A 13,513-nucleotide genomic window follows, 5' to 3' on the forward strand; every position below is an offset into this window, starting at 1 on the left:
TCACAAACTGGAAACAGGGATGCTTGGAAGATTCTTAATGATTATGTACAGGCAGGAAAGCACAGCTTGAGTGTGATTAGATTCTCCCTTTTTCTTTTTTTAAGTCTTAGGAAAGCACATTATAACCAGGGAAGAGAAAAAAGTGAAACAAAACACATCAGATTAGTTGTGTATTTACACTTTGCTGAGAAACATTCCCATCCCCATTTTGGTACAGAAGGAAAAAACAGCCAAAAGCTGCTAAAATAACACAACCACCTCAAAGTCACAGTCATCCAGGACTTTATGAAAAATAGGCAATATTTCCTTTAAAAATTTTTCAGGATTTTATTTATTTATTAATTAAGATTAAAATTAAAAAATGCAAAAAATAAAAATAAATGTAACTGGTGCCAAAACACAAGCTGTTTGGAATTTAAAAAGGACCTATGAGAGAAATGATTTCTTGAATCATGAACCTTTCTCTGTGCCTCACCACTCATCCAGTGTAAATTATCAGCACCATGTGAGCAGGTGTCTGAGCAGGACCTATGTTATTTAGGACATTCTAAGCACGTCTTAAATTGCAATCAACAGCAGTCTGAACACTGTAGAGTGTACCTCCTGTGATACTCTTTCACTCTTTCAGGGGGGTACAACATGCAAAGATAGTGGGTATTGTTTTGTTTTAAAAAAAAAAAAAGTCATCCTGCTAAAAACATAAGGAAGGTTTAGGGACTTGTGAAGGAGGTTTGGAGACTCCCATGCCAAAAAGGACCACTCTGACACAGAGAGGTCTCAACCGCCTGGCAGCTGCTGAGTGTCCCAGAACCTTGTTTAGTCACATTAGGAATTTGTACCAAGAAAAAAAATGCCATGTTACAAAATCTCCCCTATTCTTCTCCCCTGCCTAATGTCTAATAGCTTAATGAGGTTGCAAATGACAAGAGTCCAAGAGCTTCCACCCTGCAAATGTGGCTCTCTGTACATTAGCTCTGAATAAAGTTTTCTTCTCCTGGCCCATCATTACAGCTTTTTTTCAAAAGCACAGCATAAAAAACTGCATAAAATTTCCCTAAAGGTTCCAGTCTCTTTCTGAAACAGGGTTCAAATAGTTTGAGTCCATAAATCCATCTTGGCCCTTCGTACGAAGGCTTTGTTAGCCCTATTTAAGCCTTGTAATTATAATCAATGTTAGCATGAGTTTCAGACTTGAAAGTAAAGTTACTATATAGGAAAAATATAACCATAGGTCAAAAGTTGAAACAAAAAAGCATTAGCAGGGTGTGAAAACTTGGTTAAAGGAGAATCAGGCTATTCTCTTTCCCTTTCTCCTACCCTTGATGATTTTCACCCTGGCAAAACAGTAGATACAATTTCTCTTTAGTGCATAACTTCTAGGGCAAACACTCTGTAAAGGCTAGAGCAGTTCTGATAGCGAGGAGAAAAGCTATTTTACCATTTTCTGCAGGTCTCATGGGAAAAGGCTCTGAAGACAGCCAGCAGCAGGTGTGGACTTAGAGAATCAGAGGTGGTTAGTTTTGAACCTGGATATAATTGGGCCTCTTTTTCCCAGCACCTGGGGTTTTCTTACAGGATAACAAAGAGAATAGTTATTAGAAGTATCAGAGGAATTCAAGAGCATGAATTCCTTTGGACTGGCAAGAGATTTATGCTTTATGTCCAAGCAGTGCTTTTTGAAATAATGCTTTGGGGAAAAAAAGTGAGACCCTGTGGCTTTTGAACAGAAGTTTGTTGACCAGATACTGTAGGCATCAGGAAATGGTTGAAGACTCTCATTAGACCTGACCATCTGCTTGTATGTCTTTATTTTCCTGTAATTGATAAAAATAATTTACAACACTTTTGCAAAGACAAAGCACAACTGTAACAGAGAGTAGAACTTTATGCTTGCAAACTCCACATACGGTCACATTTTCCTTCTATGATATATAGCTTAAAAAGGGTTATTCAATGTAAGGCTTCAAATCTGATCTTTAAAAAAAAAAAAAGAAAAGAAAAGAAAAGAAAAGAAACACCTTTTTGGAATCCCCCCCTGCCCATTTTATCAGAAATGAGCTCTTGTTGATAAATCCAGTACTTGCTCTGGTCAGGGAAGTACAGATATGTAATCCTCACCTTATTTTACTGTTCAAATGGATTTTCATCTATTCAGGCAGCTGGAACAGAGTATTTTCTTTGGCTAGAGGTTACGCTCCATCACATTTATGGAGGGGAGTCTGCCTTCTGATGGGGACTGGTATAAAACCACTGAATTATACAGGCACAAGAAATTGATAGTATTTGTGCTGTTCACAGATTGCTGCAGCCCTGGGAACAAGCATTACCTGGCAGAAGGCACTACATGAATGGCCTCAAGTGCTTGGAAAGGAGAATCCATTCAACGACCAGATTGAAGCTATATTCAAAGATCAAGGTGGACACTGACTCCCAAACTGCCAGAGCCACAGTTTACAGGGATGCCTCCTGGTACATTCCAGAAAACAACATGATTAGAGACCAAAACAAAAGAAAATAGAGGGCACAAGTTATCAGAGCCACACTTATTTTTGTTGTTGTTGTTCAAAATAGCAGTACAAAGAGACAGTAGTGCTGAAGTTAGCATAGCAGCATTCTTTTCAGTGCTGTATCTTAACTGCAAAGTCACCCACCTGTACAATTAGACTGGGCTTTTTCTGTGGAGCTACAAAAATAAAATAAAATCAAAGGATACTTGCCAGCTAGACCATTCATTGTACTGGTTTGCAAATGCATAATAAGATTGTTTCCACATATAGCAACCCCCTAGCCGTACCTCATTGTTTTCCCTGCAGAACGGTATTTCTGGGCTTTCGATTTGTACTGTTCAACAGTTAATCTGATCCCAAAAGGGGCGGGAGGGGGAACCCAATCTAATCTTGTTGCTATGAGTTGTATACATGTAATTACCTCAACTGTCAATATATTATTTAGCTGCTATTTGCTTATTAAAATGTGCGAGGAATAACAAGACACTAGATGTTAGATTTGCCTGGCAGCATTAGTTCAGTTTGACTGAGCACAGGTTCCCTTTTCCACCATTAATGAGCTCGTAACTTGACAACCCTTCAAGTATTTAACACAGCTTGCTTTTTAAAGCTTTAACACATCTCTACTCTTTAGCTTCATAACACATGCAATAGGCACTATAAGTCCCATGCATTTTGCAGGTATGACCTAAGGAATTGCTGAAGGTAATGGGCAGCTCTTACCTGCTCTACTTTATACACAGTATTAAAGATTGAGAATTAAAAGTATTTATTTCACCAGCTCACCCAATACTTTTAGCAAAAGGCAAACAAGAACACAACAAAAAGAAAAAAACACCACCACAGAATACCCAAGCAAAATTAGATACAGCTCTACTAGCAGCCCTACTGGTGATAAAGGGATCAGACAGCATAAAATAGCACAAATTACACGTGGAAAAATATGGTAAATAGAAAGTGTTAACACAGCATGACTAAAGCCATCAAAATTAGCCAGGGCTCAGTTATACTTGGTCTATTTTTTGTTCTGAATGTGTCTGTGTATATGGCTGCATCAGCTGTGACCCAGCTCTGAGGCTACAGGACAGACAGACGGCCTGGCTGTGTGCAGGCCCAAGCACACCGGCCACATCTGTAGGAGCTGTGTCTGCTCCGTAGTTTGAAGAGGCAGAGGAGTACTTGCAAATACTGTTTTGATTGAAGCAAATCCTAAATACCCTATTTTTTTGTACTTCTTTTTTAAGTACAGTCAATGCAGCATCTTTTATTAAGATTAAATTCTTCTGGGACAACTGCTGATGTTTGAGGAAATACTCGTCATCTTCTTTAGGAAATCAAGAGGGAATGCACTTTAATTGAATGATACTTACTATCATATGTCCCACTTCATTCAAGGCATTCAGATGTTACCAAATAGCCACTGTCTCCCAAGAAACAGTTTCAACTCAGTCGTCCTCAGACATGCCTCTGCTATTGGTCGCACACTGGAACAGGCTCCCCAGGGAAGCAGTCACTGCACCAAGCCTGTCAGAATTTAAAAAGCATTTGGACTGTGCACTTAGTCCCATGGTCTAAAATTCTGGGTAGACCTGTGTGGTACCAGGAGTTGGACTTGATGATCCTTATGGGTCCCTTCCAACTCAGGATATTCTATGATTCTATTTAGTGCTAGAAGAGGAAACATACCTGCTTGCTGTACAAAAATCTCTGCCAAATGGCACAGTGTTCAATATACGCTTTCCAGGTCAGGTTTCTTACTGTCATTAAAAACAAAACCAGGACAAAAGCAAGTGCATCTACATTGTTTTACAATAGACCACGTACAGCAAGGACAATACCTCCAGACTCATATTGGATAATTTCCTTTATACCAAAACACAGAAATGCGGCAATCAAACGAGGGAAGAGAACACTGTGTTTAGAAGCCAAATTTTCAAGCAGTTACTGCATCCCAATTGAGTTTAGGCTTTGATAATGCCAATTAAGAGTTTTAAAAGCTAGTAAGACTCAAATTTCCTCAGTTAAAATAAGCTTCATTGCCCAGAGCAAAGCATATTCATTTGTAGAATTTCTTATTAGTAAGCATCTTGAAATTGTGTACAATGGAAAAAAAGAAGACTAAGAGGATGTTCTAAATTTATAAAAAGGCAAGAGAGACCTGAAATCCCCAAAGCTCTTAGACTTGCCCTAGCAGTGTAATTAATCCATGCTTAATACAGTCTTTGAGGGACTTGACAAAATGGGCTTGCCACTGGCTGCAGGAGCACTAATCAAAGCATATGTCACACCTTAGCAGCAAACTCTCCAATTCAGCACTAAAATCAGGCGGTATACAGAAACTTCATTTGTAACTAATGCAGTAACTATTTGCCAGTAAAGATGAATTTGGGGTGTATTATGCCACCACCTTTTACAAGTACTACATCTCTTTGTTGTTTCAAAAATACAAAAAATAGTTGAAGATCTGCATGCCCAAATGCTTTTTGAGCAGCACTGGTAAGTTAAATGCCCAATTTTAAACAGCTGGTTCTGACAAAGCTTAATCTAAAGCAGTAGTGAGCTATGTATTCTAGTCTATTTCCCTAATTTAACCATCTCCTGATGCTTAGGATGAAGATGACAAATGCCTGAGTAAAAGAAAAAAAATTGCTCTTGGGAAGTTAGGTATAGCACCATGAAATCAAGCTTTATTAACAGTACAGATTTTTAAGAAGGAATGTCTTATCACGGGCATCCCCCCCACATAGTTGGATGATGTAGATACAGGGGGATTTCATCAATGCCTTACAGCACATGGTTTCAATGCACTAAACGTAGGAGGCTTTTGCTGTTGTTTTTCTGTTCAACTATTTTATAACAACTTAATGCTTTGCAATCTGACAGTATCAGAGAAACTATTTTTGAATTATAGAGGTACATCTACCTGAAGCTATTTGAATTCACTGGGCCTGGCCTATTCCAAAAGGGTCAACTATAAATATGAGAAAACTCTAACCTGTAGAGCTGAAAGCTCTCACCTCGTCGTGACATTTCTATCCAAAACTTTTCAAACTCTGTGGCTGTATTTGGCTTTCCACTTCAGGAAGAAAAAAAAAAAAACAAAAAAAACAAACATGCAAGACCTCTAGGATTCTGTGATTCAGACAGAGCACAATCATTTTTTAATGTTATGGTAGAGTAAAAGTTTAAAGTGAACTGTTGTTCTGTAGTCTCTCTGCTTTCAACATTCATCAAGGTTCTAATACACTTGCAGAAAAAAACCCTCACATATTAACCATGTTATCCCTCTCCCTCACATCTGCGTTTTCCTTACTCCCTCATGTCTATCTTGCAGTGCTCAGAAAACAGATGAACCCTGACGTTTTTGAAAAAGTTTTTCCACAGCTCACCCTTGAAGGAACTGGGAAATGTGAGAGGGGAGGAGGTATGCATTAGTGCAACCCAGTAGAGGTGTAAATGGATGTTTATTGCTAAGCTGGTGTCACGTGCTTCTGCTGACTGCAGCAGTACATTTGATCACTGACAGTGTGTTCAGGTCAGGTTTTTTAATTTGCATCACCTATTACAGTTTATACATTTCCTTGATATTTTTTCCGTCTTCAGCAATAATAAAACACATTGGTTTCTACAATGGATAATAGCCCAAATTGAAAATACAGTCCAAATGAAAGCATGTCACTCCTTTCTATAGACTCTTGCTTCATAACTCAGCCTACCGTGTATCCATGGATGAAATTTGCACTGCCACTGTTCATATTCCATTGCTACTCTGCTGCCATGTCTTTACCACATGAGACAAGAACCATCTCTCATCACATTCAATGAACTGCTGATGTCTAGCTGCCTTTACACCCATGTATGTCCCAACCATATTCATGGTAATTGCCCACAAACAATCTGGTGCTAGCTACCCTTGAGATGTTGTGTTATATTCCCAAATCAAGAGGTATTTTTGGATATACATACTGAATAGAATACTGAATAGAATTTCCCAAACACCACATGGAATCTAGCTTTTTGTCTTCAGCCTTATGTCTCAAATGCATAGATGATATTAGGAGAAGTTGCATAAAGATTTATTATTTATTTTAAAGGGATAAAATATATCTCAATACATAATTTGGAAATATTTAAGGACATCTGAAAAAAATAGATTTAAAAGCAAAAGTACAAAAGTGTCTGGATGAAAACAATTTAAGATAACAGAATTTAGTGTTTCAAGTGTGAATATACAACAGCAGTAACAACTTAAAAGTATTCCACTACTGCATTTGCAATAGTGGGGTAATGAGATAGTATTTCACTAAGCCCAGTGAAAAAGCTGTGAAAACTGCAAGTTTTTACTGACTAGTTCTGCCTTTTTAATGATGGGTCTGAAGTACTCTTTTTGTCTGCATTTATGGACATGACTATGGTGGTGGAGAAGATCCATACTTTTGGCAAGAGTATTAGTTGGTAGACAGCAGCTTTAGAGTATCTTACAGAAAAAGCAATTTTATAACCTACTTCTGGTTCTCAAATGGAGTAGAATTCAAGCTTTTATAAACCACAAGTTCTAAGACTTACTGACATACACAAACCTAGAACTAATTTTTATGTAGCAGTCCTAACAAAAATATTAAAGACCTTTCATTTCTATCAAAGTGCAATGTACTGCATACATAATTCCATACCTGTAAACCATATAGCATACATGCAATTATCCATACCAGTTTGGTATGAGAAACGGCATAAAAATCTAATACAAAGAAGTATGAATATTGTGCACATCTTTTGTTCTGACCAGAAGAAAAGGACATTGTGCAAGCAAGAAATACTTATGCTGCATGTTGTAGAATAAAATTTACTATTAACTACTTTGCCTGATCATTATAAGAAATGCTCCAACATTAAAATTCCTGCTTCAGCACCATCCTTCTAATATAACTCTGAGCTAATGTTTTTTTCAGGGAGCTGAGTTAACTAGTAAGTTTGTGTATTCACTAGCTTCCCCCACCCTCCTCATCCTCCAGAAGTGCGATTTCCTCCAATAATTTAGTTATTTCAAGAAGAGAATGTGCTTAGCTAAAGAGACTTCCAAAAAAAAGGAGTTATATAAATATTTAGCATATTTAGAAACTGCTAATTGCTTCCTACCATACTGAAAAGCTAGGAAAAAAGTTTTAAAACTCTTAAAGTGAGATAAAAATACTGCATAAAAGTCCTGTATAAAGGTATGTACTCTCAAATTTAAAGCTTAGTTGATCCAGAGAACTTTCCACAAATTTTCATTTAACTTTTTTTTTGTGTAGTTCATGTGGCCTTTTGCATATATATATTTTCTTCATATTCCCCTTCCAGTGTTTAAGGCTTTCCAATTGGTTTATAGCAAGCATCAGGTTGCCACATACGAAGATCAACAAGAACTTGGTTTAGCTTTTGCATCCAAAGGTTACGCTCTTCTTTAGTATCAGCAGACAGCCAATTCCTAAAAAGCAAAGAACCCAATGAGTTAGATACCTTCCCCCCTAGTTATTCTGAAAAAGCGATCATCTATGGAATCCCAAATAGCAGGTGAAAAATGAAATATTCCAGAATTCTGCAGAGTACTGCCAAGCTATCTGGCATTTCCACTTCTAGAAACATCAAGTTTTTTATTCTCAGAAGAAAGAAGTGGGACAGTAAGACAAAACATGATTAAGGTGATCAAGACAGCTTAAGTATCATCCAGAAATCTTAGCATTTTAATTATCTTTGCATTGGCATGCCAAAGTTGTAAGGCTACATTATTAAAACCATCACACAAGGCAAGACATGCCCCCCCCCAATAACCTCCCCCCCACAACCTTCACAAACCATGATTTTATCCACTCACTTTGTAACACAGAGTGTGTCTCTGCACTGGCTAACAAGGGTTTCTCTATCATCTTCCCTCTGCGGACGGACAGTTATCAGTTCAAAAGTGTTGGGACGGGCACAGAACTCCCTGTTAGCAGGTTCAATCTGACGATTAGTGCAGTTAGCCAAGTTTATCCGGCCCAAAGGATGCTGAAAGTGAAGTTAATCATCAGTTAAGAATATTGTTCTGAAGACTAATTCTGAACATATGCTCTGACAATTTTTCCATATGAAGTGAATTCCACTCCCCACCCAAATAAATAGAAGTCTATTATTGCTCTTTTTAATGTGAAAAGTAGAATAGGTGAAGCAAGATAACAGACAACAAAATAGGCCCTGCTCTGCCACATACAATACAGTTAACAAATCCATCCTTACCAGAGGCTTAGACTAGAAAAATACGTTCACCCTTTTCTTTTTTCCTTTCAAGAGAAACTTGCTTTTAAACTCAAAAATTCAGGAGAGCTTGGTAATAAAATCCAAGCCGATAGAGCAAGCTCTACCAAAGCCTACAGAAGGCAGGCACTTCAGGAATGCTTTGTATCATTCTCATCAAAACTTGTAAGTATATGGATTCACCTTCAAACATTCAACTAAGGCACTTAAGTGTAGAGTCCAGCTGCTTTAGCTCCCTCTATAGTTAGTGGCTAGACCTCTTCAGGGAGCATTTCCATTTTCGAGGCAGTTATTTCTTCCCACTGACTACAGAGGGAGGCTTAGCTGTATGCCTAAAGTTAGTTACAGACCTTGGCTCCAATTCATCACACCTACAGAATACCTCACACCACGGAAACATCACAAGCAGTTCTTGATTAGGAGAAAAGCTTGCTATTTATTGGGCATATTCATTATGCTATTCCAGAGACAGTTAATACAACCTAGGTTACAACAAAAAAGGATAGCTCCATCTCAATGAATATTAAGAAACAGTTCCCATAGATATACATATATATACACCAACCTGCAAAGCTTATCTAAAAAACATATCATAATTTAAAGCAATCATTGTTCAACACTGGTATTTCTGAGCTACATGTATCTTCGCATAATAGAACAGACATAGCAGGTAGGGGTAAGGGGAGGCATATAAGGATAGAGTTTAATATTGCTGTAGATGATAAATAAGAGCATATCTATATTATTCTTTAAGTATACCTTTCTCAGTTACAGTGACAAGTCTATAACATTTTCAAGAACAGAACAATCTAAGACAAATCAAAGCAGCTTTCTTGTGCACAAAAGCAGAACAGGAAGCTTTTTCTTGATCAATTTTTTGCCTTTTTTAATTACAGTAGGCAGAGATTTTTCCTGTCTCCTGGCAAGGAAAGAGTACGTTGATATATTTTGGCATTGTCAACTACCAGCATATGGTCTTCCTCTGCTAGCAGGAAGAAATTAAACTCAGGCAGCTGAATTGGTGTAGAAGACCCAAAAGGACCAGAGCTCACCACAGAACTTGGGAAAGAAAGTGTTCTGCCAACAAACAAGCAAACATTTAATGGCAAATTGCTTAAGTGAGTCAGGAAAAAAAGCCTCTTGAAAGCAACTGGAAAGGTTTCAGTACACACTGCAGGAACAGGCTAAAGAGACAGGAAAGTTCACTTTACTGACAGATGAACCTCTCTGATTTGGTGCATTAGCCAGACAATACCATGAGTTTCTGCAAGAACTATATAAATCTACCAGTTTCAGCTATAATGTGGGAGCTGCAAGAAAACAACAACTGCAAGCAAGATACTCCATAATTACATTTATGCTTCTACAATATAGAAGGATTGTCCAGTCTCAGTTTTCACCATATCGAGTATTAAAGTCAGTGTTTGGTCTAAAGATTAGGGTAGATAGATACAGCTTGCTTACCAAGCTGTACAAGCCTGATCGATTTCAGTTAAGTAATCTCTAGATTAGTCTTTTGACAAATATAATGGAAAGCCTTAAAACTAAAAGGAAAATTGAATATGGATTTTCCTCCAATTTTCTTCTTCCCCACCAGATATGGTCAATTTTTAAACTTGCCCTTGTTTAGGTCATATTTATGACAAGTCTCCATTCCCCAAATAAACTTTAAGAGCTTGAATCTCATGCTTTGCATATAGTTACCTGAAACCTAAAGCATTGCTGTCTTTAAAAGTGATCAGTGAATTGCATAGGGTACTACAGAACTTTATAGGCTTGATCTTTCTTTATAAACAGAATTACCTTTCGTTTTTCGTCATCTGGGTATGTCCAGTAAGATATACAGTTTCCATAAAGTACACACCAGCGCCTATGCCATGCTCCAAATCCACTAACATCTTCAAACATAGTCTTTAAAAAAAAGGAAAAAATATTATCACCTTCAGCTTTGTCTGTACTCAGCTATTTTCCCTACAGAATGGTTCTGCAAGTACAACCCTTCATTGCAGTAAACGTAAAAGCAGGAAAAAAAATATACTGGGAGAAACTTCTATTAGTATATTTCCAGACAGTGTAGAAAATGAACTTACACTGTTACTCTTAAGTTTGCAGCCTTTGGCTCAAAATGCACCTAATCCCAGCCACTTTAAATGACTAGATTTTAATACTGACCGTAGTAAGCATTCCTATCATTTTAATACAATGGAGGGTTATTTATAGAAGATACTTTCTGCAGAGTTCACAAGACACATACTAGTATAACACAAATTATTATGATTAGGTATATGAGTCATCTTTGACTTACAGGTCAGGATTACAAAGTGTATGTCTGGCTATTCTGCAGGCTACATTCAGTAGTCCAGTCAGTTTAAAAGAAATTAGAAATCAATTTTGTTTGTGTTGGCAGTTTATTTTATTAGATACTGTATTATGTCAATTTCAAGGCCCATTTCCCTGATATTGAAATAGAAAGTTTAGTATCTACCTTCTATCTCTGATCCCTCTTGAACTTGCACAGAACATTTTCTTCGAATTAAAGTGTTGTGTTTTCCACTCTTTGTAATTCATACTATATATTTTTAATGGCACAGGGTGTTTGCAAACCCTCACTCTGAAAAATTTAATATGCACACCATTCTCCAGGTTTCACATACTGTATAGTAAGAGTAAACACACGGTTTATAATCCCTGCACAAAAATATGGGATAGCAAACAATCCTGTTAAATGTTTGCATCTAATCAAAGGTGAACAGACTTCATTAAGTAAAAGGAAAGGAGACAGAACTGCTTAAAAAATAAAGAAATTCTGCCTTATGAATACACTAGAGTAACAGTAAAGTTTAATGTTTTGCTGAATTATTTTCATAGCACATTTACTGCCATCTGATGGATAGAAGCTTAACAGCTTCATCTATTAGGCTGAGGTGCTCTTTATGCAAGTCCAGATTTAAAAAGAGAACTGCTTAAGATGTTTTGCAAAAAGTAGCATAGCTTCCTTGTTAAGTTAAAGTATGTGCACACAGTGAGGAAAACCTCTTTTGCTAGAAATAATTTTTATATGAGACCAAAAAAATCTAAGATGTCTTGTAAGAGTTTCTGGCAGGGAAATTAGAATCTCATCTCGTGACACACAGACTATAGCAAATGAAAGTTAACTCAAGTTCAGAATAACAGGGAAACTGTTTACAATAAAAACATACAAACTAAAATTCTAGTGAGAGGCAACAGTACTAGAGATAGCTTTAATTTATGCTGCTTTAGAACATAAGCTAGAAAAGTGTTGGGATTTGGTTCAGGAAGAAAAATAAATCTTAGTTTTGCTAAGATTCACTATCACCAAATGCATGTGTGAAGTTAAAATAGTGACTATATTTAGTAAGACTTATTTCCACGGAAGGAATTTGAAGTGAATATCTTACCAAGAACCCTTTTTCCTCCACAGAAGAGTCCACTTGGCATTTTAACTTTAAATATATATGACCCTCCAAAGGAGACAAAACAGGAACCTGCAAAAAGTAAAACAATTAGTCATTTGATTTTGACACCTCTCAACATCTACTCTACCAGCTCAAGCAAGTCACCTGCACCAGAAAGTTAGCACTGTCTTGTTCTGAGGATCCACAGCCAGAAAGTAGTGATCAAGCAGGACAGTAATAATCAACAATTCTTTCAAGTTCATTGACAAGCTTTTCAAGATTTATTAATTTGCTCAGGATATATGCGCAAGCATGCTTCTGTCTAGAAGAAACAGGCATGTTGGACGTTGGTTATAAACCAACAAGCAAGGTTATAAAAAACACATGGCAGCAGTCCACATCCTACAAGCTTCTGCCTCAGTTTGACATTAAGCTGCTTAAAAAACAAAGTGGGTTTAAACAGGATTGGTACTTGGATGACATAAGCATTTCCAGTAGATACTGATGTTGCAGTGCCTATTCAGAAAAATATTTGTGCAAAAAAACAATTCCTGGAAGAAGAGAAAGTAACAATAGTAGTTCTTGACTGTCACTTAAGGTGTGACACTACATGTTCCATCAGGAAGTGTTGCAAACATTCCAACTCTTGCAAACTTCCAAACTGCAGTAAAATGCATTTCTGAATGAGGGCATTAAGGAATTTTTGTCAATTCCCCAATTTTGTGTGTTCTGGATTCCTTTCTATTTTGCGTCAGACAAAAGCACTTACTTGGATTATGAAGAGTTTACTAACAAAGAGTTGTGTGACAGTAAAGTGAAAGTGTTGTATAGCAAATTGAACATTTCAGTTATGCAGAGCCTACAACACCATTACTAATTAAAAAAGGTCTCAGAACATCCTCCTGTACGTGTAGTGTACGTATTCTGTTGACATTCTAGTCAACAATATATCCCTTTCAAAATGAAGTAGGGTGAAGGTACTGAGAAGAAAGCAATCTGTTGAATAAACAGCTAAATGAAGAGAAAACTGAAGTCCATGACTAGCCTAGCTTGCTTTCTGGTATGGTCATTCAGATACCCACCATAAAAAGAAGTTGGCTTACTGTCAAGGAAGATAATCTAATGAGACTCAAGATAACCCTCAAAAGTTTGCAAAAAAAATAATTTTCTTAGGAGAACTTGGATTACACGTAGAAGATGATAGGCATTAAGCTTACCACCTTAATTTTGTGAGAAAACATACATAAAATTCTTTTTCTTCTGAAATCCAAGAAGAGTTAGCTACACAAAGCTATTTTCAGAGATTAAAAAATTATT

General features: G+C 37.0%; 2 protein-coding genes across 6 annotated transcripts in view; one reads left to right on the forward strand and one right to left on the reverse strand.

Moving 5' to 3' along the window:
- The window catches only part of AOAH (acyloxyacyl hydrolase), a 77,854-nt gene extending 75,142 nt beyond the window's left edge, over positions 1 to 2,712 (forward strand). For all 4 annotated transcript variants that reach the window (XM_083826089.1, XM_083826090.1, XM_083826092.1 and 1 more), the window contains one exon: positions 2,299 to 2,712. In XM_083826089.1, coding sequence (XP_083682215.1) covers positions 2,299 to 2,427 — 129 coding nt within the window. In that variant the 3' untranslated portion in view covers positions 2,428 to 2,712. The remainder of the gene's footprint in view (positions 1 to 2,298) is intronic.
- A 3,859-nt stretch (positions 2,713 to 6,571) lies between these two features.
- The window catches only part of ANLN (anillin, actin binding protein), a 28,694-nt gene continuing 21,752 nt past the window's right edge, over positions 6,572 to 13,513 (reverse strand). For both annotated transcript variants that reach the window (XM_083826073.1, XM_083826072.1), the window contains 4 exons: positions 12,200 to 12,286; positions 10,584 to 10,691; positions 8,362 to 8,534; positions 6,572 to 7,974 (listed from right to left, as the gene is read on the reverse strand). In XM_083826073.1, the coding sequence (XP_083682199.1) occupies positions 7,851 to 7,974; positions 8,362 to 8,534; positions 10,584 to 10,691; positions 12,200 to 12,286 (492 nt within the window). In that variant the 3' untranslated portion in view covers positions 6,572 to 7,850. The remainder of the gene's footprint in view (positions 7,975 to 8,361; positions 8,535 to 10,583; positions 10,692 to 12,199; positions 12,287 to 13,513) is intronic.

Source organism: Anser anser, assembly GCF_964211835.1.
Source record: "Anser anser genome assembly, chromosome: 2".
NCBI lineage: Eukaryota > Metazoa > Chordata > Aves > Anseriformes > Anatidae > Anser > Anser anser.